This window comes from Podarcis melisellensis (assembly GCF_964234715.1).
Source record: "Podarcis melisellensis genome assembly, chromosome: 2".
Taxonomy (NCBI): Eukaryota; Metazoa; Chordata; class Lepidosauria; order Squamata; family Lacertidae; genus Podarcis; species Podarcis melisellensis.
The window spans coordinates 125,037,806-125,060,473 of NC_138529.1; the positions used below are offsets into that span (position 1 = coordinate 125,037,806).

General features: G+C 45.3%; 1 protein-coding gene and 1 long non-coding RNA gene across 2 annotated transcripts in view; both read left to right on the top strand.

The window, feature by feature from the left end:
* LOC309365405 overlaps nucleotides 1-22,668 on the top strand; it is a 54,043-nt gene that overhangs the window by 3,754 nt on the left and 27,621 nt on the right. The window contains exons 2-3 of the long non-coding RNA XR_014166113.1: nucleotides 10,729-11,332; nucleotides 11,482-11,887. This is a non-coding gene — a long non-coding RNA (uncharacterized lncRNA). The remainder of the gene's footprint in view (nucleotides 1-10,728; nucleotides 11,333-11,481; nucleotides 11,888-22,668) is intronic.
* On the top strand, nucleotides 3,474-10,185 carry LOC309364857 (uncharacterized protein). Its single transcript, XM_081902813.1, has 3 exons — nucleotides 3,474-3,591; nucleotides 5,691-5,777; nucleotides 6,914-10,185. The coding sequence occupies exons 1-3, from the start codon at nucleotides 3,534-3,536 to the stop codon at nucleotides 8,200-8,202; spliced, it is 1,434 nt and encodes a 477-aa protein (XP_081758939.1). The 5' UTR covers nucleotides 3,474-3,533; the 3' UTR covers nucleotides 8,203-10,185.

Genomic DNA, 22,668 nt, shown 5'->3' on the forward strand with positions numbered 1-22,668 from the left:
GGCGGGGGGAGACCCCCAACTCAGGGGGCGGAGAGTCAGGGCAGAGGGAAAAGGAGACGCAGCACTGAAGGGGGCGAAGGGATCCCGGGGGCCAAAGCAAGGCGGGGAAGGAAGGGGGCGCCGGGGGGGGAGGGAGGCGCCCCCCGGCTCGCTGCCCCCTAGCCTGGAGGTCAGCAAGGACCTCTTCCTGCTTTAGGTACACTCGCCTCCTTGGGTGTCGGGGGGGGAATTGGGGGGTCAAAAATCCCTTGACCTGGTGCAGAAATCCCTTCCAAGGAATCCAGGACAGTGATCCGAGGGAAGCTCCCGGTCCCTGCAAACATTCCAAAAGGATTTCGCCCTCTGCACCGCTGAGGAAGGGAAAAGCCCGGAATCCTCGCCTCGCCTGCCTAGGCGGCATCTATCAGGGCCAGTCTTTTTGGTCTGCCAACCCGATCCTCTTTATCCCAATCACTTAGAAGATTATTTCATGCTACTCCTCAAGGGAAGACACCAGACAGAAAAAGACAAGAGTCAAGAAAGTAGAAAAGAATGTACTACGGCACGGACCAAATAGGAGCTGTATTTTGTACAGACTGGACTTGGGGGTCAACTGAAAAGCTACATTTTAATATATTATGATACGATGTCGATTTTGACATTATGAGAATCTGTATCTAATTCTAGAGAAGTAGTTTCTAGTAAATAACTTTGCAATTGTTACTATACGGCCTATTACGTTTACATGCTTTTTCAACTGCAAACATTCCAGCGACAATATTGAAAGGAAATCCTCCCCACCTGCTGGATTTCTGCCTGCCAGAAGGATGTAGAAACCCAGCCAAAAGGGGGGGGGACAGTGGGAGAGAGAGAGAGAGAGAGAGAGAGAGAGAGAGAGAGAGAGAGAGAGAGAGAGAGAGAAGTTCTCCTTCACTTCCTCACAGATCCACATAACCCCAGGGCACCTTAACAGGATGCATTTTTTGGCCTTGGTAGGCGTGCCTATAAATTAAGGAATACAGTCCACAGGTCTGTGGTGTCTTCAGCCATCTTTCAGGTCCATGCAAGCCATGCCATTCATTACATTTGTATCTTTCCCAAACTTGTAAGAGTGACCTTCTTCTTATATGATTGTAAATCCTTTATTTACTTTGCCTTTATCATACCTTGGCTTCTTCCCTTTCCAAATAGATTTTGAAATGTCCTTCTGTCGTTTCTTGAAGCATGCTGGGTTACTGATTCCCGGCACTGACCGAAATAAAAATAATACTTTTGGCAGTGCGTTCATCTTGATCGCTGCAATTCTCCCTAATAAGGACAAATTCATTCTTCCCCAAATTTCTAGATTCCTTTTTATTTCATTCCAGGTATTTTCATAATTGTCTTAAGTATTTGACTTTTCTCTGGATTTCTATTTCTAAATTTTTCTGTAATTTTTTATTTTCTCCTGCTGGATTTTTCACTAACAACTTTGTCTTATCTTTATTCAACTTAAAACCTGCCACTTGCCCATACTCCTGTATTTTTTCTAAAACTTTTGGAAGAGAGTTCTTAGGGTCTTCAACTGTAATTACAAGGTCATCTGCATATGCTTTTAATTTGCATATTCTTTTCCCCACTGTAATGTGAGTGTTCAGAACTTAAATGGTTAAGGGTTCTGAGTGTGCGTCACATCCCGACGTCAGCTTTTAGAAGCTGGGAGGAGACAGAAGCTTTAGAAGCTAGGGAGGAGCTAAGGAGATTCTTCCCTGTACTTTCACTTGTTCTCCCTGTGATTCTGAGGGAGAGAGATGTTTGCAATGGCTGCCAGCAGTGATGGACTTTGATGCTGAAATGTTTTAATAAAGAGCTGTAAATAGACAAACCTGTCTATGTATGCTTGCAAGGAGTAAGTCTGCTTTACACCGCTGTGTGTTTCACTCTGCTAATAGCCGTGGCTGAGAAAACCAGCAGCAGAGTTGCGCAGCTGGGAAGGAAGCGGCCGGACGCCGGACAGCTACGGCTCTATCGATCAAGCTTGCCAGATCGATATCGCCAGATGTAATACCTCTGATGTTTTTGTCTGCCCTGGCTTCTTTCCTGGGAGACAATTGAAACCTAATATAAGAAACATTATAGATGATAGAATACCTGGAAGTGATAGATGCTGAAAAAATAGTTTGACAACATCTCATGCAAATTTATGAATAAAGTCCTTGAAGGAATGAGTTTTGGTGAAAATTTTAGTAAGGGGATTCAAGCAATATATTTGGTCTAAAAAGCCAAATTAATTGAAAATCAGGTGGTAATCCAGGTGGTAATCCAAGGAGATCTGCTCTTAGGTCACTACTGGGCAGACCCTGCCAGCCTTACGAAGTAGGGTGAGGAGCAAACAGAGGAAATTGGAACCACTGGAGATGATGAGAAATGGGGCTTCTGTGGGGGAGGGGCTGCCCCATTTGTGCTTCTCCAGGGGCAGGAGAATATCTAGGGCAGGAGAATCCCTGCAGGGCCTCTGAGGCTCCCTTTGCTTCTTCCTCTCTCCCAGGACCCTCCAGCTTCTTTTGGCTCCTTGACTCCTCAGGAAGGATGAAAGAGACGGATCCTGCAAAGCTAGCGAGGATGGAAGGGGGAAGATGGACGGTTGACCTGGTCAGGATGTCTCCTGCATCCCTCCCCACAGTCTTTGAACGTTTCCTCCCAGGGACCTCCGAGAGATCTGGTGAGTCCCAGGGGAGGGGAGATGGGGACCTGGATGGATGGAGCCAGAGAGGAATTGGGGCTTCCTCAGCTAGGGGGTGGGGGGAGGCAGGCAGGCGGATGGAGATGGAGAAGGGGGGCACCTTTTCGGGCTCCCCCACCTGCCTGCCTGCCTGCCTGCCTGCGCCTTTGTCTCCTGCAGGCAATTTGAGCTAGGAATAGGTCACAGCTCCCCGGCCACCGCGCTGTATTGGCAGCTCAAAAGGTCTAAAACAATTACCGTGATCTGAAAGTCCTCCCAATGCCAGACAACTCACTGATCCGTCACGCGGCACTAGAAGCCACGAGTAACCTGATCCTGCTTTGCAGATTGAATGCAAATCGGGCCTCCGTGTGTTGCCTTTTTCTTTTCTTTTTTTATAACTCTTCTTTGCTTTTAAAAACAAGGATCATAGGACTAAGAAATGATACAAATATGTAGACTGAGTCTTCTCATGTCATTTGTATATAAAATAGCAGAATAGATTTGCTGGAATATCTATAACATGTTGTCATGGTAACATATTGTCAGCAAAACTACAGTATCTATGACAAAGAATTGTTGGCAATTTTTGCGGCTTTTAAGCAGTGGAGACTCTTCCTGATTGGGGCGCAGCAGCAGATACAGGTACGTACAGATCACAAGAACTTGGAATACTGGCGGACCGTGCGTGTGCTTTTCCAGAGGCAAATCCGCTGGGTTTTTTGTTTTGTTTTTGCCAACTTTAACTTTAGGATCCAGTACATCCTGGGAGAGCAGAATGTGAGGGCAGATATCTCGTTATCTCGAAAACCAGAGTGCTTGGAGGAAGAAGGAACCCCCCGTGGCCAGACATATGTACCAGGAGGACAAATGGACCTGGGGAGGAGCCCTAGCAGAAGAAGCAGAACCTTGTATGTACCAGGAGAGTCCCTAAGGGTCAGAGTTCTCAAACAACTCCATGACAACCCTACTGCTGGGCATTTTGGGCAACACAAGGCCATGTTGTTAGTTATGCAGGATTTTTGGTGGCCCAAAGTAAGGAAGGATGTGCAAGATTATGTGTGAGGATGCGACATGTGTCAGAGGGCAATGGGGGAGAGGGTGGCACCAGCGGGGTTGCTAGAACCCTTGCCCACACCGGGGAGGCCATGGGAGGTGGTGTCCATAGATTTCATGACAGACCTGCCCATGTCCCAAGGTAAGACGGTGTTCATGGTGGACCTACTGACCAAGATGTGTCACTTTGTGGCATGTTCCCATGCAGTGACAGTGGAGGAGACCGCCAAGTTGTTTGTGCACCACGTCTTCATGGGGCTTCATGGCTGCATGGGGTACCTGCGAGGGTAATTTTGGACAGTGGAAGGCAGTTCACCTCGCATTTCTGACGCAAGCTCATGAGTTTGTTGCAGGTAGAGGTGAGCTTCTCGACAGCAAGGCACCCAGAAACCAACAGACAAGCCGAAAGAGCCATTGCCATTTTGCAGCAGGACTTGCACTGTCACATCAATCAGAGGCAGAATGATCGGGTGGAGAAGCTAGCACTAGCAGAGTTTGCATACAATAATGCTGAGCATGTGTCCACAGGGATGAGTCCCTTTCTTGCCAATTACGGGTGCCATCCCAGGACCAGGGGAGGAGGCTTGGCGTGTGCCGGCCACGGAGCAATTCGCGGTGGAGATGGAGGCCATACACCAACAGCTCAAGATGAACTTGGAGAGGGCCAAGGAGGCGTACAAGGAGGCCGACAAGCATAGAAGACCAGGGGAAGTCATTCGGGTGGGGGACAAGGTGTGGTTGTCATCTCAGGCACTGCCCCTGAGGGGGAGGTGCAAGAAACTGCAGCCTAGAAGAGTGGGCCCCTTTGAGGTCATCCAGCAGGTCAATCCAGTAGCGTTTAGGCTGAAGCTGCAAGACAACATGAGGATACACCTGGTTTCCCACAGGTCCCTGCCGTCGCCTTACAGGGAGGGGCACGGCTGCCCAGAGAGGGGGCAGGAGGGATCCACCCCGCCAAACGTAGAAGAGAGGGAACAATGCAACGAAGTGATGTTGATACTTGACTCCAGGTGGAACGGACATCAACTAGACTGCAGGGGTGTCAAACTCAAATTCATCGGGGGGCCGCATCAGCAGTTTGGTCACCCTCAAAGGGCCGGTTGTATCTGTAGGACTATGTAAAGTGGAGGTTTCCTGTGTAGAACGGCCAGCGCCACTAGAGGGCAGACGTTTTCTGGCTTGTAGGCTGCTGTGCATGCGGTGAAGAGGCGGCTTCCTTGTGTATTAAAAAAAAAGCAAGAATAAAAGGTGAAGGCTGGCGGCCAGTGGCGGCTACACGGGCCACATGACGAGGTTTGGCGGGCCGGATTTGGACCGCGGGCCTTGTGTTTGACACCCGTGAACTAGAGTATCTAGTTGTCTTGGAGGGGGCGCCCAGTTCTGAAAATGTGTGGATTCCTGAGGGGTGCGTAACAGGAATTTCTCGTAGAGGAGTAGCACTTCATAAGGCAGTGGAGAGAGTCACGCCTCCGGCGAATCAGAGGGGGAAAGGAGGTGCGAAGCGAGGTGTCTAAGTTCTTATCCTGGGGGGAAGAGGAAGAAGCCACTCCCAGAATCTGCAAGTGACTGAGACAAACATGAACTTTGGGTTTCTGCACTGTACATAGTTTGCACTCAATAAAACCTGTAAAAAGCAGGTCTGAGCCCTGGCTGTTTACTTGTGAGCAACCACCTGCAAACAGGACACATATGGTTCATCATTAGTGGTCAGTCTATGAGTTCTGGGTTCATGAATTTCTTTCAACTGAAACAAAAAAGGGGAAACAGTAGAGAACAGAGAACATTCAACATCGCAACGCCGAATGCCTAGTCAGGAGCTCTTGCGGCTGTTGTGCCTAGATTAATTGTGAGCAGTAGTCATTATTCCTCTTCTGTCACCAATGAAACAATACAGAGTTGGTCTCCTCATGAAAATGGGAGGGGATTCAAAGTATGTTACTGTTTGTTTTTACAGACAAGGTGTGGACGTTGCTGGATCCTGACCAGAGAGTTCTGCATAAGGAAGTCAAGGAGGAGAATCGTGGCATCATGGACGCTCTTGGTAAAATTCCATTAGATCATAAGATCAGTTTTGAAATTCCATGTTGTTGTTGTTGTTGTTGTTTAGTTGTCTTCGACTCTTCGTGACCCCCTGGACCAGAGCACGCCAGGCACTCCTGTCTCCCACTGCCTCCCACAGTTTGGTCAAACACATGCTGGTAGCTTCAAGAACACTGTCCCACCATCTTGTCCTCTGTCGCCCCCTTCTCCTTGTGCCCTCCATCTTTCCCAACATCAGGGTCTTTTCCAGGGAGTCTTCTCTTCTCATGAGGTTGAAATTCCATGCATACCTCTATTTGATGAACCTCCACTATTTGGATGGAGACCAAGAGCATCTGGGATTCTAACATCTCCACTGTGAACCCTGAATGGAGGGATAACAACTTTGTTCTGTGACTGTTCTTCATCTAGTCATGCATTTTCAAACAATAACCAGGCTTGTCTGAACTACCCAGGCCTTCTTAAATGTCGGCTTCAGGACTTGAAGGGAAATTTAAGTAACTTCTGTCAGGCTTGTTTTTGTTTTGGCTTCAGTCTGCATTTGGTTGACCAAAGAGATGACTGACCTCTAAGAATGAGTGGATTTCATGAGTGAGCCAAACAAAATCTATCCCAGCTAAAAACCAAGCAATGTGTCAGTTAATGGCAGCCAACAAAAGTAGGGAAAAATATAGTAAAGCCTCACATTTCTCTCTTCAGTTCTTCCTCTGTCACAAGCATTCATTAACTTTGTTCAATAATGGATGTGAAGCACGTCCCCTTCGCTCTGAGTGGGGTTGGGGTCCGGGGCAGCGATGCAGAGTTAGCATGACTTATGCTAACATGGCAGTGCATTGCTGGGGGAGGGATCAGGTGGTGGGTTTGATGGTTCTGTGTCTGCACCCCTGTCACAGTATGCTGGCAGTGGCGCCCCACTGGTTTCAAGAGAGTCAGGCGCCCCACAGGCATGCTCAAATGCTGGGAGGGTCAAAGATGCCACACATCAACAATGACATTAAGTTAGACTTCAAGGATGTCCTCTTGAGGCCGAAACGGAGCACTCTCAAGTCTTGCAGTGAGGTGGGGGGAAAACCTTGTTCAATAATACGGAGCTCCATTTCTTTTTGAGCTGCTAAGTAGTTTCTTTCTTCATTGCAGATGGTGATGAATTCAAAGGGGAGAACAAGGGAGAAGTCAACAGAATCCACATATCGGAGAAGTCTTATAAATATTCAGAGTGTGGAGAGAACATCCGTCAAAGGTCCCAGTCCACCTCCTGTCAAAGAAAGAGCTTCGTTCGAAGGAATAGCCTCACTTCACACGAAATAACACAGAGTAGGGAGAAATCGTATCAGTGCTTCGAATGTGGAAAAAGCTTCAATCGGAAAGATAGTCTCACTTCCCATCAAAGAATTCATACAGGGGAGAAACCCTATCATTGCTTCGAATGTGGAAAGAGCTTTAGTCAACGCGCACATCTCACTTCTCATCGAAGAATTCATACAGGGGAGAAACCCTATCAGTGCTTAGAATGTGGAAAGAGCTTCCAGGATGGGACTAGGCTCACTAGCCATCAGAGAATTCATACAGGGGAGAAACCTTTTCAGTGCTTGCAGTGTGGAAAGAGCTTCTGTTGGAAAGTGAGTCTCACTTCCCATCGAAGAATTCATACAGGGGAGAAACCCTATCAGTGCTTAGAATGTGGAAAGAGCTTTAATCAAAGCGCAAACCTTGCTTCCCATCGGAGAATTCATAGAGGGGAAAAACCCTATCATTGCTTAGAATGTGGAAAGAGCTTCCAGGAGGGGGCTAAGCTCACTAACCATCAGAGAATTCATACAGGTGAGAAACCTTTTCAGTGCTTGCAGTGTGGAAACAGCTTCAATCGGAAGGATTATCTCATTGTTCATCAAAGAATTCATACAGGGGAGAAACCCTATCAGTGCTTAGAATGTGGAAAGAGCTTTAGTCAAAGCACACATCTCACTTCCCATCAAAGAATTCATAGAGGGGAGAAACCCTGTCAGTGCTTGGAATGTGGAAAGAGCTTTGCTAATAGCTACAGTCTCACTTCCCATCAAAGAATTCATAGAGGGGAGAAACCCTATCAGTGCTTAGAATGTGGAAAGAGCTTTAGTCAAAGTGCACATCTCACTTCCCATCAAAGAATTCATAGAGGGGAGAAACCCTATCAGTGCTTGGAATGTGGAAAGAGCTTCCAGGACACGGCTAAGCTCACTAGCCATCAGATAATTCATACAGGGGAGAAACCCTTTCAGTGCTTGGAATGTGGAAAGAGCTTCAATCGGAAGGATTGTCTCACTGTTCATCAAAGAATTTATACAGGGGAGAAACCCTATCAGTGCTTGGAATGTGGAAAGAGCTTCAATCGAAAAGGTAGTCTCATTTCCCATCAAAGAACTCATACAGGTCAGAAACCATATTAGTGCTTGGAATGCAGGAAGAGCTTCAGTCAAGGCACTAATCTCACAAGCCATCAAAGAATTCATACAAAGGGAAAACTCAAAAAGAAAAATAACAAACAAAAATTATTAAACAACCCTTACAAAACACAATTCTATAGAAAATAGAAAGGGGGAAGAATAACTAAAAATACCTTTTATCACATTTGTATCATACATATCATTCATCAACCCATAGAAAGACAGGCTCCCCCGCCTCCCCTAGGTGTCCCCCTCTTCTCCCCGTCTCCCACCCTGAGAGATCCTTCCCTGCATTCCTTGCAGGTCCCTCCCACCTCCAACTCTCCTTTTCCTGTGTGTGTCCTCCAAAATTCAAAATAAAGGAATCTTAATAGAAAAAAAACAAAAAATGGATGAAAAGGAAACTTCCATCTCTATCTGAAAATCATGTTGCAGCAATTATTCAGAATATGCACTCCAGAATAAACCCAGCTGCATTTAGTATCCAGTCTTTTTCCTCCCCTTCAACAAGATAACACTTTTCCTACATCATCACTCTGGATGGCTTCCAACAAAACACTAAAATACAATAACCTTTTCAACATTAAAAGCTTTCCTAAACAGGGCTGCCTTCAGATGTTTTCTAAAAGTCTGGTAGTGATTTTTCTCTTTGACATCTGGTGGGAGGGTGTTCCACAGGGCGGGTGCCACTACCAAGAAGATTCCCCCCCCCCCCGCCCAGCCTTCAAATCTTAACCACTCAGACAGTTCAATATGACGCTTATAATGATCGTCTAAGAATCCAAATCAGTGTTTCTCCAGCTTCTAGGTCCAGTTTCTATAAAGCCTTTGAAAAACTGTTCCAACAAATCTCAGCCAAGTCACAATGGAAAATTCTGGTCTCTTCTAATGTTCATCCAATCCTGCTTCCTCTTCTTTCTTCTTTCCCTAATCTTTGGACATTTTAATCCACTGGGGATGGGGAAGCAGGCATCTTAATTCCCGTTCCTCAAACGAGATCATAGCTTGCCTTGTTCACCGTTTCCGGAGTTGCTTTGCATTCTCTGCCTCTCATTCCCACACCAGCTCAGCCCAACCTCGTCTTTCCCTGGGGCTCTTTCTCTCTCCTCCTGCTCTTCCCTCGCCTGCTCAACACAACATTCTGCCTCTCCCAGCGACTCCTTTCCAACGACTCCCACCTTGTGACCCACACATTCCCCTCCGTCTCTTTTTCTGGGTCTTCAATGCCAAGGCGCTGCAGAAGCTTCTTTGGAGTGGATGCATCTGGTTCCCAATAAATCACGCAGTGGCAAAGTTCATTGGCAAAAGAAGAACTTTCGACTACAGGCTTTTTTTAGCTGACAGATTTATCTTTCTGCCTCAGTGTGACCTTGAGATAACAAAACACAAATCATAATACATCTAGCTGCCTCAGCAGAAAATAACAGAACCTTCCAGAAGGAAGCAGTATTTTCCGGTTTCTGCCCTCTAGACTTTAGCGGTGACATTTTGTCCCACTGCCAGAAAAGCATCTCTAGCTCCCTCGTTTCTGTGGCAACGCTTTTTGGGATGCGGTTCTTTGCAGGCCCATTGGTATTTCAATAAAGGCCTATCTTTCCACTTGGAGACTTCCTCCATTTCTTCTGGGTTTCTGTGGGTAACTTCCAGTCTAGGAACCTCTTTTTGAATTTCTCCTACATATCCATGACTGGATTTAAAAAATAAATAAATCTGAAAAGGATTTATAATGAGACTGAAACACTAAAATTATTGATAGAAACATCTCTTTAAAACATTCAAAACATGAATCAGCAAGAGTAGATCCAAGATTGTTTATGTACTCCACAAAGGCAGCTAGAATTGTAATTGCCCAAAAATGGAAACGGCAAGAATTACCAACTGTGATGTAAGATGAAGATGATGGAGCATGCGGAACTGTCCAGATCTGGAACCAAGACAACCAAGTGTTCCAGAGGAAGTGGAATCAATTTAGAAAATCCTTGTAAACAGCAAACAAAAAACACTAGCAGGACTGAGATAGAATGAGCATTCTGTTGGAGATAAAAGTGGGGGGGAAGGAAAGCCAAAGAGTGTAGATATTATGAATGTGAAAAATAAAGGAAAGACATAAGTAAACCAGAGGAAGGAGGGAGGGAAGTCGAATGCTCAGCAGAGCACAGGGTAAAAGGATGATCTATTATATTGTCATAAAACTGTTAAACGTGGGAAAATCAATAAACATATATGGGGGAAAATAAAATATACTGTATATACAAAAAATGAATTGCGGATATATTTTAAAACAAATTTCATTTCAGTTTACAGAAGGTTGTGGGGGGACAACATGCTGAAGCAGAGCTCATGTTTTTTGAGGGATCCTTATTAAATTTGGGGATCCCATCTCTACAGCTCCCATAAACAGCACAGAGGTGGCCGGAGCCAGGAAGGCTCAGGAACGCTTTCCCCCATGGAGATCTGGAACCCCTTCTCCTTCGGAAGGGACCTCTGAGGAGGAAGCCAGGGCGGATCAGTCCCTGGACCTGGGGGGAGATTCTGAGACTCATCTGGAAAGCGCCATTTCATGTTCCTTTCCCCACTTGCCAGGAGCCTGAGCTCCATTTGGGGTCCCTCATTCCGCACCCCAAGGTTCCCCTAAAGCCTTGGGAAAGGAAACTGAGGCAGGCTCTGCTTGCTCCCCAGGGCCCTGCAAGGGATTCAGGGTGGGGGGGCTGTGTCTTCCTCTGGCCATGGCACTCCCAGGAAGCCTTGGAAGAAAGGCAGGAGACCCTCAGCAGAGAACAGCCAAGTCCAGTTCTTCTCCGCAATGGCTTCCTCTTCTGCGAGCTCCCTCTCGTTCTTGGAGGACCCCAGTTCAGCCAGTTCCCCAGTCCCCCACTGGGCTCCATTGGCCCCAAGACTTCTCCTGTTGAACTACTGCCTGAGGCAGAGGAACGGTCTTAGCCCGTTTGGGGGGCAAGTGAGGGCCGTCCAGAAAAGGCTCCTGGGACTCCGGGGGGCCAGCAGGGGAGTCTCCGGCCTTGTCTGGGAAGAGCCCCCTTTTCCCCATGGCCTGCGGGTTGATACGGAATGGGGGGGCATGTCTTCTTCACCTTCTTCTTCGCTACAATATATCCATTTATTTCCAATTGTCAATGTCAAAAGGGACAAAAATCTATAAAATTCATAGAAAATCAACATGCCAATTTGCTCAATTTCTCTAGGAACCCAAGACAACTCCCCTGTCCTCCATAATCCCTCAAGCAAGGTGTCAAGGCCCTAATCCTGTCAAATCACTCAGCCAAGCCTTTCCTCCGGGCAATGCCAGGTGGCAGACTATGCCTACATGGACCATTGTCTTCTCATCACCAGTACTCAGGATGTGCTTATCTGCGCATATCTCCAGCTCTGCATATTCCCCCTCCCTCCTCCATATGTTAATCCGTGTAACCCAACCTCTTCTTAATGTATTCATGATGTAACTGGGATGTATTTTGCACTGTATTCTGGGACATGGAGGGAAATCCCAAAAGTTCATGTCACCCCTTTCTCGCTGTTCAATCTGCCTTGAACCTGTTGCGCAATAAACTTGGATCTTCTGCAGTTTGCTCCTGTCTACGGCTGAGCTCATTTTCCTCCGCAGGGACCCACGGACTGAGTCCGATGAGCTGGGTGGCAGAGCAGCCTCGCACCCAGATTTTACCGTAACAGGGTGGAGCCCTTCTCCTAGCGCTGACTCTTGGGGTTGTTAGGGCAAAAATCTGGGTGCGAGGCTGCTCTGCCACCCAGCTCATCGGACTCAGTCCGTGGGTCCCTGCGGAGGAAAATGAGCTCAGCCGGAGACAGGAGCAAACTGCAGAAGATCCAAGTTTATTGGCCAACAGGTTCAAGACGAGATTGAACAGTGAGAAAGGGGTGACATGAGTTTTTGAAACTCCCTCCATGTCCCAGAATACAGTGCAAAACACGTCATGAATACATTAAAGAGAGGTTTGGTTACACAGATTACATCATGAATATATTAAAGGGAGGTTGGGTTACACAGATTAACATATGGAGGAGGGAGGGGGGAATATGCAGAGCTACATCGGATTAACATAAGGAGGAGGGAGGGGGAATATGCAGAGCTGGAGATATGCACAGATAAACACTTCCTGGGGATGAGAAAACAATAGTCCCAAATATGCATATTCTGTCACCTGACATTGTCTGGAGGAAAGGCTGATCAGAGCAATTTGAAAGGATTAAGGTCTTGACACCTTGCTTGAGGGATTATGCTGGACAGGGGAGGTGTGATGGAGTCCTAGAGTAATTGAGCAAACTGGCAGGCTGATTTCCTATGAATTTTATAGATTTTAGTCCCTTTTGACATTGACAATTGGAAATAAATTGATATATTGTAGCGAAGAAGAAGGTGAAGAAGACATGCCCCCCCCTTCCGTAACAGTCCCCCATTCGGAGATAGATTTGCATTAAAGTTCTGTAAGAACTTGCAAATCTTTTCTCCGCACCCTAGATCTCGGTGAAGGTAGGGGTGCCCTGTGAATGGGAATAGGCCCAATGGAAAAGGGGGTGGGTTGAGCAGGGCAGCAAAGGAGGGAGCAACACGGACCAATACAATGTATGTGTATGTTATATAGATAGGCACTAAATAATAACTGTGTATCTACCATACTAGATGTGTGGGTTTGTGCAAACCTGAAGGGGACTTGCAAGCCATGCCTCTTAAGGTCATTTGCAAGAATAGTAGTGCAGATAGCTGGATATAGGATATTGCATAAAGGAACACCTGTTGTATTTTGTTCAGTAGTGGTCTATGCTTTACATTTAGCAGGAAGGTCCACTATTGACTGGAAAAAATGCAGTTTGCTTTGCCCCCCGCCATTTTGTGTTCTCAGGTGTCAAGGTAGCTCTTCTGTGGTCTCACGTGTCACAGTAGTGGCAATCCCTGGTGAATCCACTTAGGGCTTTGATTGATTGATTGGTTTATTACGGCCATTGGCCCATATCTAAAAACAATACATCAAAATTTATCCATAAACAATACAATTTAAACAGTTCCAAGTTAAAACACCCCTATAAAACCAGTTTTAATTCAATTAAGTAAACTATACACAATAAGCTCCCTCTATGTCAACCGCAATTCAAATCCCTCAGATTTTGGGGGATATGCGTCTTAGTTCTGGCACTTATTGATGGTTCTTGAGTTTGGCTAAGCTGTCAGAGTCATACAGTGATCCATTTCTCCTCTTATGAAATAAGACATTAATCAGGTATCTAGCGACTGCAAGGGATCTACTTGAGTCTTCGTCGTTTAATAAGTATATTATTTGGGCTTCCTGAGGTCTGTCAGCTATTCTCGATAAATATGGGGTCAGAAACTTGGACCGTGAAGCCGAGTGTGTAGGACAACAGAAGATTATATGATATAACGATTCTGTAGATCCACTTTTACAGTCACAGAGGAGTGAGATCTGTCCGTTGGAGAGTCTGTTACCCAACACATTTGATGGGAAAACATTGAATCTAGCCTTTATAAAGGCGTACCTGTGCATCACCACCGATAAGGTAGTTAAATAAGATGGAAGCTTCATTGGTGGTGTTAAGCCAAGGTTTATCGGCGAACAGGTGCCACCACCTGTCGCAATATTAAATTGTAAATCCATCTCCTCTAATTTGTGAGTTATAATTCTCTTGGCAGAAATTAAATCCAATTTTAGTAGTTCAGATGGAGATAGTCCTAAGGACACAAGTTTCCCATGTAATATTTTTGCCCAAGGGCTAGGGAAGTCGTCTCTCCAGAGACACTGTATCAAGTGGAGATTTGGAAGTTTATGCCATAATGCCAACCAGTAACAGAGAATGCATTTCCATAATGTGGTTTCTAGAGATGTAACATTTAGTTCAAGACGTATAGCAGTATTGCCTACACACCTGGGTAGTTTTAGCAACCTTCTTAGCAGCTGGTTTTGGATTACCTCCAATTGGGTTAGATTAACAAAGGACCCCCATATTGGAATTGCATATGCTATTGTTGCAATCACCTTTGCCTTGAAAACTTTTAACACTGATGGAATATGGAAAGCCCCATCTGAAAAGAAAAAACGCAGTAGCGCAAAGGAAAGGGCTTTAGCTCTATTTAATACATATGCCAGATGGACCTTCCAGCCCATGTTGTGTTGGAGAAGGACTCCCAAGTATTGAAATTTAAAGACTTGGTCAATGGCTTTTCCGTCTATTCTCCAATTTTAGGTTTTTCGGCTCTTGGTGAAAATTAGAACTTTGGACTTGGCATGATTAATTGTAAGAAAATTTGATTTGCAGTAAGCATCAAAAATTTTCAGTGCCCTCCTAAGGCCTACTCTTGAGAAAGATAGGAACACTGTGTCGTCTGCGTAGAGTAGAAGGGGGCAACAATATTGGGCAAGGCGGGGGGCATGGATCGTTTCTTGAGAATCTATCAGAGGCGCCCTCATATCACTTATAAATAGATTAAAAAGGGTCGGAGCAAGGATACATCCTTGACGGACACCTCTATTGATGGTTACTGAATTTGAGAGGTCGCCGGCCGGAGTGATTCTCACCCTTGCGGCTGATCCATCATGCAATTTAGTTATTAGCCACAAAAGTCTTTTGTCTATTCCCCATCGTGCTAATTTTCCCCAAAGTAATCCCCTGGGGATGCTGTCAAAAGCGGCCTTTAAATCAATAAAGGCTGCACAAAGTTGGCCTCTATTTGGGGCGGAATATTTCCGGGCAAGGTGGTATAAAACTAAGACATGATCAACCGCTGACTGATTCGGTCTAAAACCAGCCTGTTCAGGCCCAATCAGGTTGTTCTCTTCAGCCCACTTAGTAAGCTTAGTTAACAAGAACCGAGCATATATTTTCCCAATTATTGACAATAAACTGATATTCCTGTAGTTTCCCGGGTCATCTGTCGAGCCCTTTTTATGAATTGGAATAATAATCGCATCCTTCCATATTCTTGGAACCTTCCCACTGTTGTTTACGGCATCAAAAGTAACGGCCAGGATTTTCGCCCACCAGTGTGCATGAAGTTTTATAGCTTCCGCCGGGACTAGGTCGGGACCGGGGGCTTTTCCAACTTTGAGATTGGAAATGAGTCCGTGGATTTCTTCCGGGTCAGTGGGTGGCCAAAGAGGGAGCTGCTCATAGAATCCATCGATTGTATTAATATTAAGGTCTGGTAAGGCAAAATAGTTCCTTAGAAATGATTCCCAAACTGGGGCAGGAATAACGGTTGGTGGGTAACTTTTAGATTTTCTGTTAACCAACAGCCAGAATTTTCGGGAATTATGGGTATTTGAGGCAGCCACTTAGGGCTTTCATATTAACCATGTTGCCTGGCACTCACCACAGCTGCCACAGGTTTGGGCACGTCCTGAGGGAAATGTCCTTGCCTTGGCCTTCCTATGGGGGTTTTATTTTAGAGGCTCTGGTCATGCAGTCATGGGAGGTTGCTCACTTGCACTTAAAAGGACCAAAAGCTAATTGCAGCCTGGATACACATGCCCAATTCACACTGGGTCCAATTTGAATTTATCTTGCTCCATGGTTCTTAACTCTTCAAACCAATCTGTTAAAAGAAAACCCTTCTTAAAAGGGGCACTTGTCCAAATAAGTCAATTTAACTCTATAAGGGATCATTCCTGCTAAATCAAGGCATATACACCTTCCTGAAGCTTCTCCTTGGTAAAGTGAGCTTTAACACATTTTAAAATGGGTAAGGAAGGTTGGCCGTGTGCCAGGTGGGACAGCGAAATGTGGTTATCTAAACCAGTGTTTCCCAACCGGTGTTCCGCGGCACACTACTGTGCCGTCAGACATTGGCTGGTGTGCCGTGGGAGGGAGGCGGGCGAGTCAGGCGGTGAGAGGCGGCGGCGGCGAGGATCCGCGTCGAGCCGGGGGCGGCTCCGCGGTGGTGGTGCCGAGCGGCGGGGCAGCGCGTGCAAAAGGGAGGAGCGCGAGACAGCGGAGGAGGAGGAGGCCGGCATGTCCGGGCAGCAGCAGCAACAGCAGCAGCAGCAACTCCCGGCGACGGCTCCTCAAGCCCCGCCGCCGCCCCCTCCTCTGCCCGCTATCGCCGCCACCACCACAACAGCCGCCGCCGCCTCAGTTGCCGCCGTCCCTCAGTCCCTCGCTCTGCTGCCTCCTCCCACCCCCAAAGCTTGGAGGTTCCCCGGCAAGGGGGAGGGAAAAAACTTTCACTTTCGTGCGTCCCTCCCGGCGTGACGCTGCGCGCTGACATCACGGGGCGGGGCTTTAATGGTGGTGTGCCGTGAGATTTTTTTTCAGTAAACAGGTGTGCCGTTGCCCAAAAAAGTTTGGGAAACACTGATCTAAACATTGAACTACACAATAGCCTGATCCATTAGAAAGCATAAAATGTATGAAAATCCTCCATTGGGGTATAAGGAATAAGGCAGTATACATTAAACATAAGACAATTACACACACACACACAAAAATTCCTCCCTTTGTGGAAATAACACTGTCAAACACATTTCAACATTCCTACATAATAACACATAATACACAACAAACTAATTAAATATCAGTTGAATATAAAAGTCAAAAAATGTCCTTGCAATTCAACTCCTCCCCTCTTTGTCAGCCCCACTCCTCTGTCAGTCTATATACTTTGAAAGAGATAGCTGTGGGCATTTTGAAAACTGTTGTTGCAGGTCTTGTGATGGCGAAGAACTGAGTTGAGGGGTTGTTGCTGCTTTTTTCATCATTGCACATCTGTAGAAGTGATATCCTGTAAGGGAGCAGGGTTTTGGGGGGATTTAAAAGACAAAAGGAAGGATCAAAAGCCCCCTCCCCAAGTAAATCTCCTTGAGTTATCTTAGCACGTTAAGCATTTTACTTATTTTAATATTATTATCACATTTTCATATAATTACTGTTATTATCTGCTAAGTTTGTTTGCTTTCCTTCATTTAGGTTTTTTTTCATATTAAGTAAAAAATTACTCCACATGTAGAGAAAGAGAACTATAAACAATACAAGAAAGGCATCAGATTCAGAAAAGAATTGTTATTAAATAATACAAAGATATTATCAAAACAACACAGATTACTACTGGACTAAAAAAATGGGAAAACAATGGAAAAAGGCTTAAAATTCAGCTTGTGCTATCTGATAAGTAGAACTTGATGAAAATGACTTTCAACATGTGATGGACATGTCCCCAAAGTCACACACACACAATGACCTATGAGGAACCAAAAAATAAATGCTAAGACACAATTTTTTTTAAGAAACCTGAAGTAATCTGTTTTGGCATTCTAACAACCCAATGAAAAACTGATTAATAAATGAACAGATTATTTGTAACCTAAAAAGTGTCAAAGCCACAAAGAGATAGAGGGAAATAAACTAATATAGCAGGGATTCAGACTTGTTTTGCTGAACAGAAAGAAAGTGACTGTTTGGCTTTAAGGGAAGAAAGACGAAAAGAAATACAAATGCAATTATTTTTTATAGAGTATTTAAATCACTGTTTGCATCCCCTCCTTATCATTCGTGCTGTGGGAGAAAAGAAGGGACAAACACTTTGTTAATGGGGTTCACATATCCTGTTAAAAGGGAAAATTATTTCATGTGAGAAGTCAGTCAGGAAATGCTGTTCCTAAAATGCATAGGCATACACACGAACTCACAGTGGAAGTGTTTTGATATTTACCTGTGAAAAGAATTTGGCATGTTAGATTTGAAACTTGACAACCTCTTGATTAAGTAGCCCTTGGAGCAAAAGACACATTAAGGGTGATTTCCCTCAATGGTTCCAAGTTTTACATAAGGAAATTTGGATAGGTTTCTCCCTGCAAGCACACGCTCTGCAAAACTCCTCTCCCCCCTTCTTTCCCCCCTCCTTCCTCTCTCTCTCTCTTTTTTAACTGATCTAGCCTCTGTGCATGTGCAGAGTTCATGTCTCAGCAAACCTTTTACTGTATACTATTGAAATGTTGCATCTTTTGGCAGAATTAGAATTTGAATAAGGGAAGAGTAAGGAGTAGATTTTAAAAGAGGGTTAGATTTAAAACAAAAAGGAGAAACTCAGCAATTAAAGTATTCACCATCAAAAGCTAGCAATTTCAGCCCAAGCAAAGCGACTGCTTCCCTTATGTACAGGAAAGGGCTAATATCCCTCTGGCCATTCGCGGAACAATGCCGCGCCCTTATATATGGGAAAAATGGCCAGAGAGTCAGAATTCATAGGATTTTTTAATTTATTTTTTTAACATTCTACGTTTTTCGGCCTTACCATTTGCAGACAAAAATTTTCCTGCCCCTTTATTTACAGGATTGGTCAAGGCCCATATGTATTTGTCTGATTTTCAAATAGTAGACAAAATGATAAAATGATAAACACTGTAATCACTCAAATGCTTGATATTACCAGTTGTGCTTCAAAACATCACAGCTTCACCTCTCACCTTTTTAAAACCAAAGAGCAAAGCCAGGCCGAATTTCAACTCCATCACCACACCAGAACCCCAGGACTACCCTGCAATGCTTGCGGACACACGTCCCTCCACACAGCCACAAACTGGGAGAGTCGAAAGGGACCCCGGGGTCATCCAGTCCAACCCTCCAAAACAAAGGGTTCACAGCAAGATTTCACAGCAAGATTTGTACTACACACACATACTTATGTACACAGGCACTACTGGGGAAGAGAGCGCAATCAATGCTCCTATCATGTACTAAGGAAGAGGGAAATAAAAGTACCCAGCTTTATACTGAACTCTCTAAAGGAAGAACAGTTTTCCTAAGATAAGATAGGAAGAGAATCTGGGAGAGAATATTTTATAAGCATAGGGTTATTTCAGTTGATATACCCACTCAAATAATAGAACCAGTCCTGGATTTGATTTAAAGGGAATACAAAAGTGACAATTTTTCCTGAATTTGCAGAGGAATAGTAAGCCTAATCTATGCCCCCCCCCTTGCAGTTTCCTTTAAAGGAAGCTTACTTGGGAGTAAATTTACCTGGCACAGAAGTAAGAAGGAGAAGGGGGGGAAAAACCCTGAAAGAGACAGAACGAAACAAAGGGGCATTTTTTAAGAAAAAAGGCCAGGAAGACTGATATCAGGACTGGACTCAGATAGACAATTTTGCTGACTATGGAAGTCTCTACATTTAATACCAATTTTAATACCAATTTTTCTTAGAAAGAACACATTTTCACAGGCAGATGCTTAATGAAATACATACACTGCATTTTAGCTTGAGAGAGCAGTTGGCTCTACTAGGCTTTTGCAGCAGAAACATTAGTTTCTTCACAGCACATTTCAAAATACTGAAAAAAAATACTGGAACACGGATATAAACTCATAAACTCAAACGTTGCAACATAACAATATCTACCATCAACTTAAAATCATACTCCTCACTCAAGCTACTTGGAGGAACACTCCTTGGAGCCTCTCTCAAATAAACATTTGCACACTTCATTCTCAATTTTTTTTTGTCTTATTTAGGACTGATAAGGTCCAGCATAGCTTCCTTAAATTTAAAATTTTGAAGCAAGCTTGCAGTTTAAACTATGCGCGCTTAAGAAAGGCAGTCTGTCAGAGACAGAAGGAACAGACAACACACATAACAGACAACATGTAAACACACATATTCTCATATATGTATTAACACACAACACACATAACAGACAACATGTAAACATATATACTCTCATCCTTTAGTTGGTTATTGCAAGGAGTTGGGCTGCTTCCTTTAGCTTCATTAAGTGAAATTAGTAGGAAGGTCCCACATGGTTTTAAGAGCCTCCTTGCCTCTTCAAACACCACCAGTTAACCAGCCGGCCAACGCAATTTGGGCTTGGCGGAGGCGGTGCTGGCGGGCCAGATTTCAGAACAGAGGTTCTCTAATTTTGCTTTGATAATAATTTGTGGCCAGGAATCATCTTCCAATACGTGATGACAAATTGGAGAGGAGAGTCAGGGTCCTTCTGAGACTGAGATGGCTTTCTAGAAGCCTTCTTCCCAGAGTGAGCCCGCTCGCGTTTGGAAGTCTGGGTACCCATTTTATGTTTTACGCGTGTCTAGACAGAAAGAGGGAAGAGAAAGGGCGGTAAGGATTGGTATATCTAGGAGATTGATATACTTAATACGGGATTTATAGTAAAGAGGGGTCTTTAGTCGCTTGGCAACTTCCTTAAAGGGTTTTTAAAGAGCTCTAGCTATCCGGTATTCCTTCCTATTTCCTTAGTCAATAACCTGGGGTCCTTTTCCACTCTGCCGATCCCGCCCAATTCCTCATGGGCTATCCCTCCTGGCAACCTCCTACCTATCGTCAATCTCAGGAAAAGGGGCCCTACTGAACGCCCGTGCCATGCGGTGCCAGATCGGTGATCCCTGGATAGAGTTTCGAACCGAAAATCCCCCTTGCTTTTGGAAGCGGGCTCACGCACGATACACGTGTTACGTGGCACCGACCAGTGTGGCTGGGATTGGATAGAAAGCAAGACCACTTCCTGCCCCCTAGCAAGGACGCTCGGGAAGTTCGGAAAAAGAACTCCAACCCCTTGCTTTCAACTGGGATACCCGTTGCGGGGAGTCGGCTATCTTTCAAGTCGGGTCTCTCCGTCTTACTTTCGGGCTCCCAATTGGTGCGGCTGGCTGGAGAAATATAGAGAAAGAGATAGAGCTCAGAACCCCCCTTTTGGGTCGAGCAGCAGTCCACGGTCTCTCTCACCAATTGGACCAAGAGACAGGCGAGAAGGAGCGATAGAGAGGAGGGCAGAGAATTCAGTTGCCAGGAGATTTCCACCCATTTCCCACCAGTGCACTGGATTTTCCTTTTCCTCACTCATACTCACGCGTCTTCTATGATGATCCCAGGATGAATAAGCCGGCTGGATCCCTCTTTGCTCCCCGGCTGAACTCCTGGGGCTTTCGATTACCGCCCGGAAGATGGCCGGGGGTCCAAAGGATCTTCCCAGGCAAAATGGCCTGGTGCCGGCTGAAGATTTCGGGGCCCCCGGTCAGCAACGCGGGAGAACCGCATGCCCCACGTTGGGCGCCAACTGTTACGGCAAAAATCTGGGTGCGAGGCTGCTCTGCCACCCAGCTCATCGGACTCAGTCCGTGGGTCCCTGCGGAGGAAAATGAGCTCAGCCGGAGACAGGAGCAAACTGCAGAAGATCCAAGTTTATTGGCCAACAGGTTCAAGACGAGATTGAACAGTGAGAAAGGGGTGACATGAGTTTTTGAAACTCCCTCCATGTCCCAGAATACAGTGCAAAACACGTCATGAATACATTAAAGAGAGGTTTGGTTACACAGATTACATCATGAATATATTAAAGGGAGGTTGGGTTACACAGATTAACATATGGAGGAGGGAGGGGGGAATATGCAGAGCTACATCGGATTAACATAAGGAGGAGGGAGGGGGAATATGCAGAGCTGGAGATATGCACAGATAAACACTTCCTGGGGATGAGAAAACAATAGTCCCAAATATGCATATTCTGTCACCTGACATTGTCTGGAGGAAAGGCTGATCAGAGCAATTTGAAAGGATTAAGGTCTTGACACCTTGCTTGAGGGATTATGCTGGACAGGGGAGGTGTGATGGAGTCCTAGAGTAATTGAGCAAACTGGCAGGCTGATTTCCTATGAATTTTATAGATTTTAGTCCCTTTTGACATTGACAATTGGAAATAAATTGATATATTGTAGCGAAGAAGAAGGTGAAGAAGACATGCCCCCCCCTTCCGTAACAGTCCCCCATTCGGAGATAGATTTGCATTAAAGTTCTGTAAGAACTTGCAAATCTTTTCTCCGCACCCTAGATCTCGGTGAAGGTAGGGGTGCCCTGTGAATGGGAATAGGCCCAATGGAAAAGGGGGTGGGTTGAGCAGGGCAGCAAAGGAGGGAGCAACACGGACCAATACAATGTATGTGTATGTTATATAGATAGGCACTAAATAATAACTGTGTATCTACCATACTAGATGTGTGGGTTTGTGCAAACCTGAAGGGGACTTGCAAGCCATGCCTCTTAAGGTCATTTGCAAGAATAGTAGTGCAGATAGCTGGATATAGGATATTGCATAAAGGAACACCTGTTGTATTTTGTTCAGTAGTGGTCTATGCTTTACATTTAGCAGGAAGGTCCACTATTGACTGGAAAAAATGCAGTTTGCTTTGCCCCCCGCCATTTTGTGTTCTCAGGTGTCAAGGTAGCTCTTCTGTGGTCTCACGTGTCACAGTAGTGGCAATCCCTGGTGAATCCACTTAGGGCTTTGATTGATTGATTGGTTTATTACGGCCATTGGCCCATATCTAAAAACAATACATCAAAATTTATCCATAAACAATACAATTTAAACAGTTCCAAGTTAAAACACCCCTATAAAACCAGTTTTAATTCAATTAAGTAAACTATACACAATAAGCTCCCTCTATGTCAACCGCAATTCAAATCCCTCAGATTTTGGG

Excerpts from the sequence above, each read along its gene's own strand:
- LOC309364857 (XM_081902813.1), top strand. The coding sequence starts at position 3,534 with ATGTACCAGGAGGACAAATGGACCTGGGGAGGAGCCCTAGCAGAAGAA. Across the intron at positions 3,592-5,690 it reads AGCAGAAGAAGCAGAACCTT|ACAAGGTGTGGACGTTGCTG; the intron begins GTATGTACCAGG and ends TTGTTTTTACAG. Across the intron at positions 5,778-6,913 it reads TGGCATCATGGACGCTCTTG|ATGGTGATGAATTCAAAGGG; the intron begins GTAAAATTCCAT and ends TCTTCATTGCAG.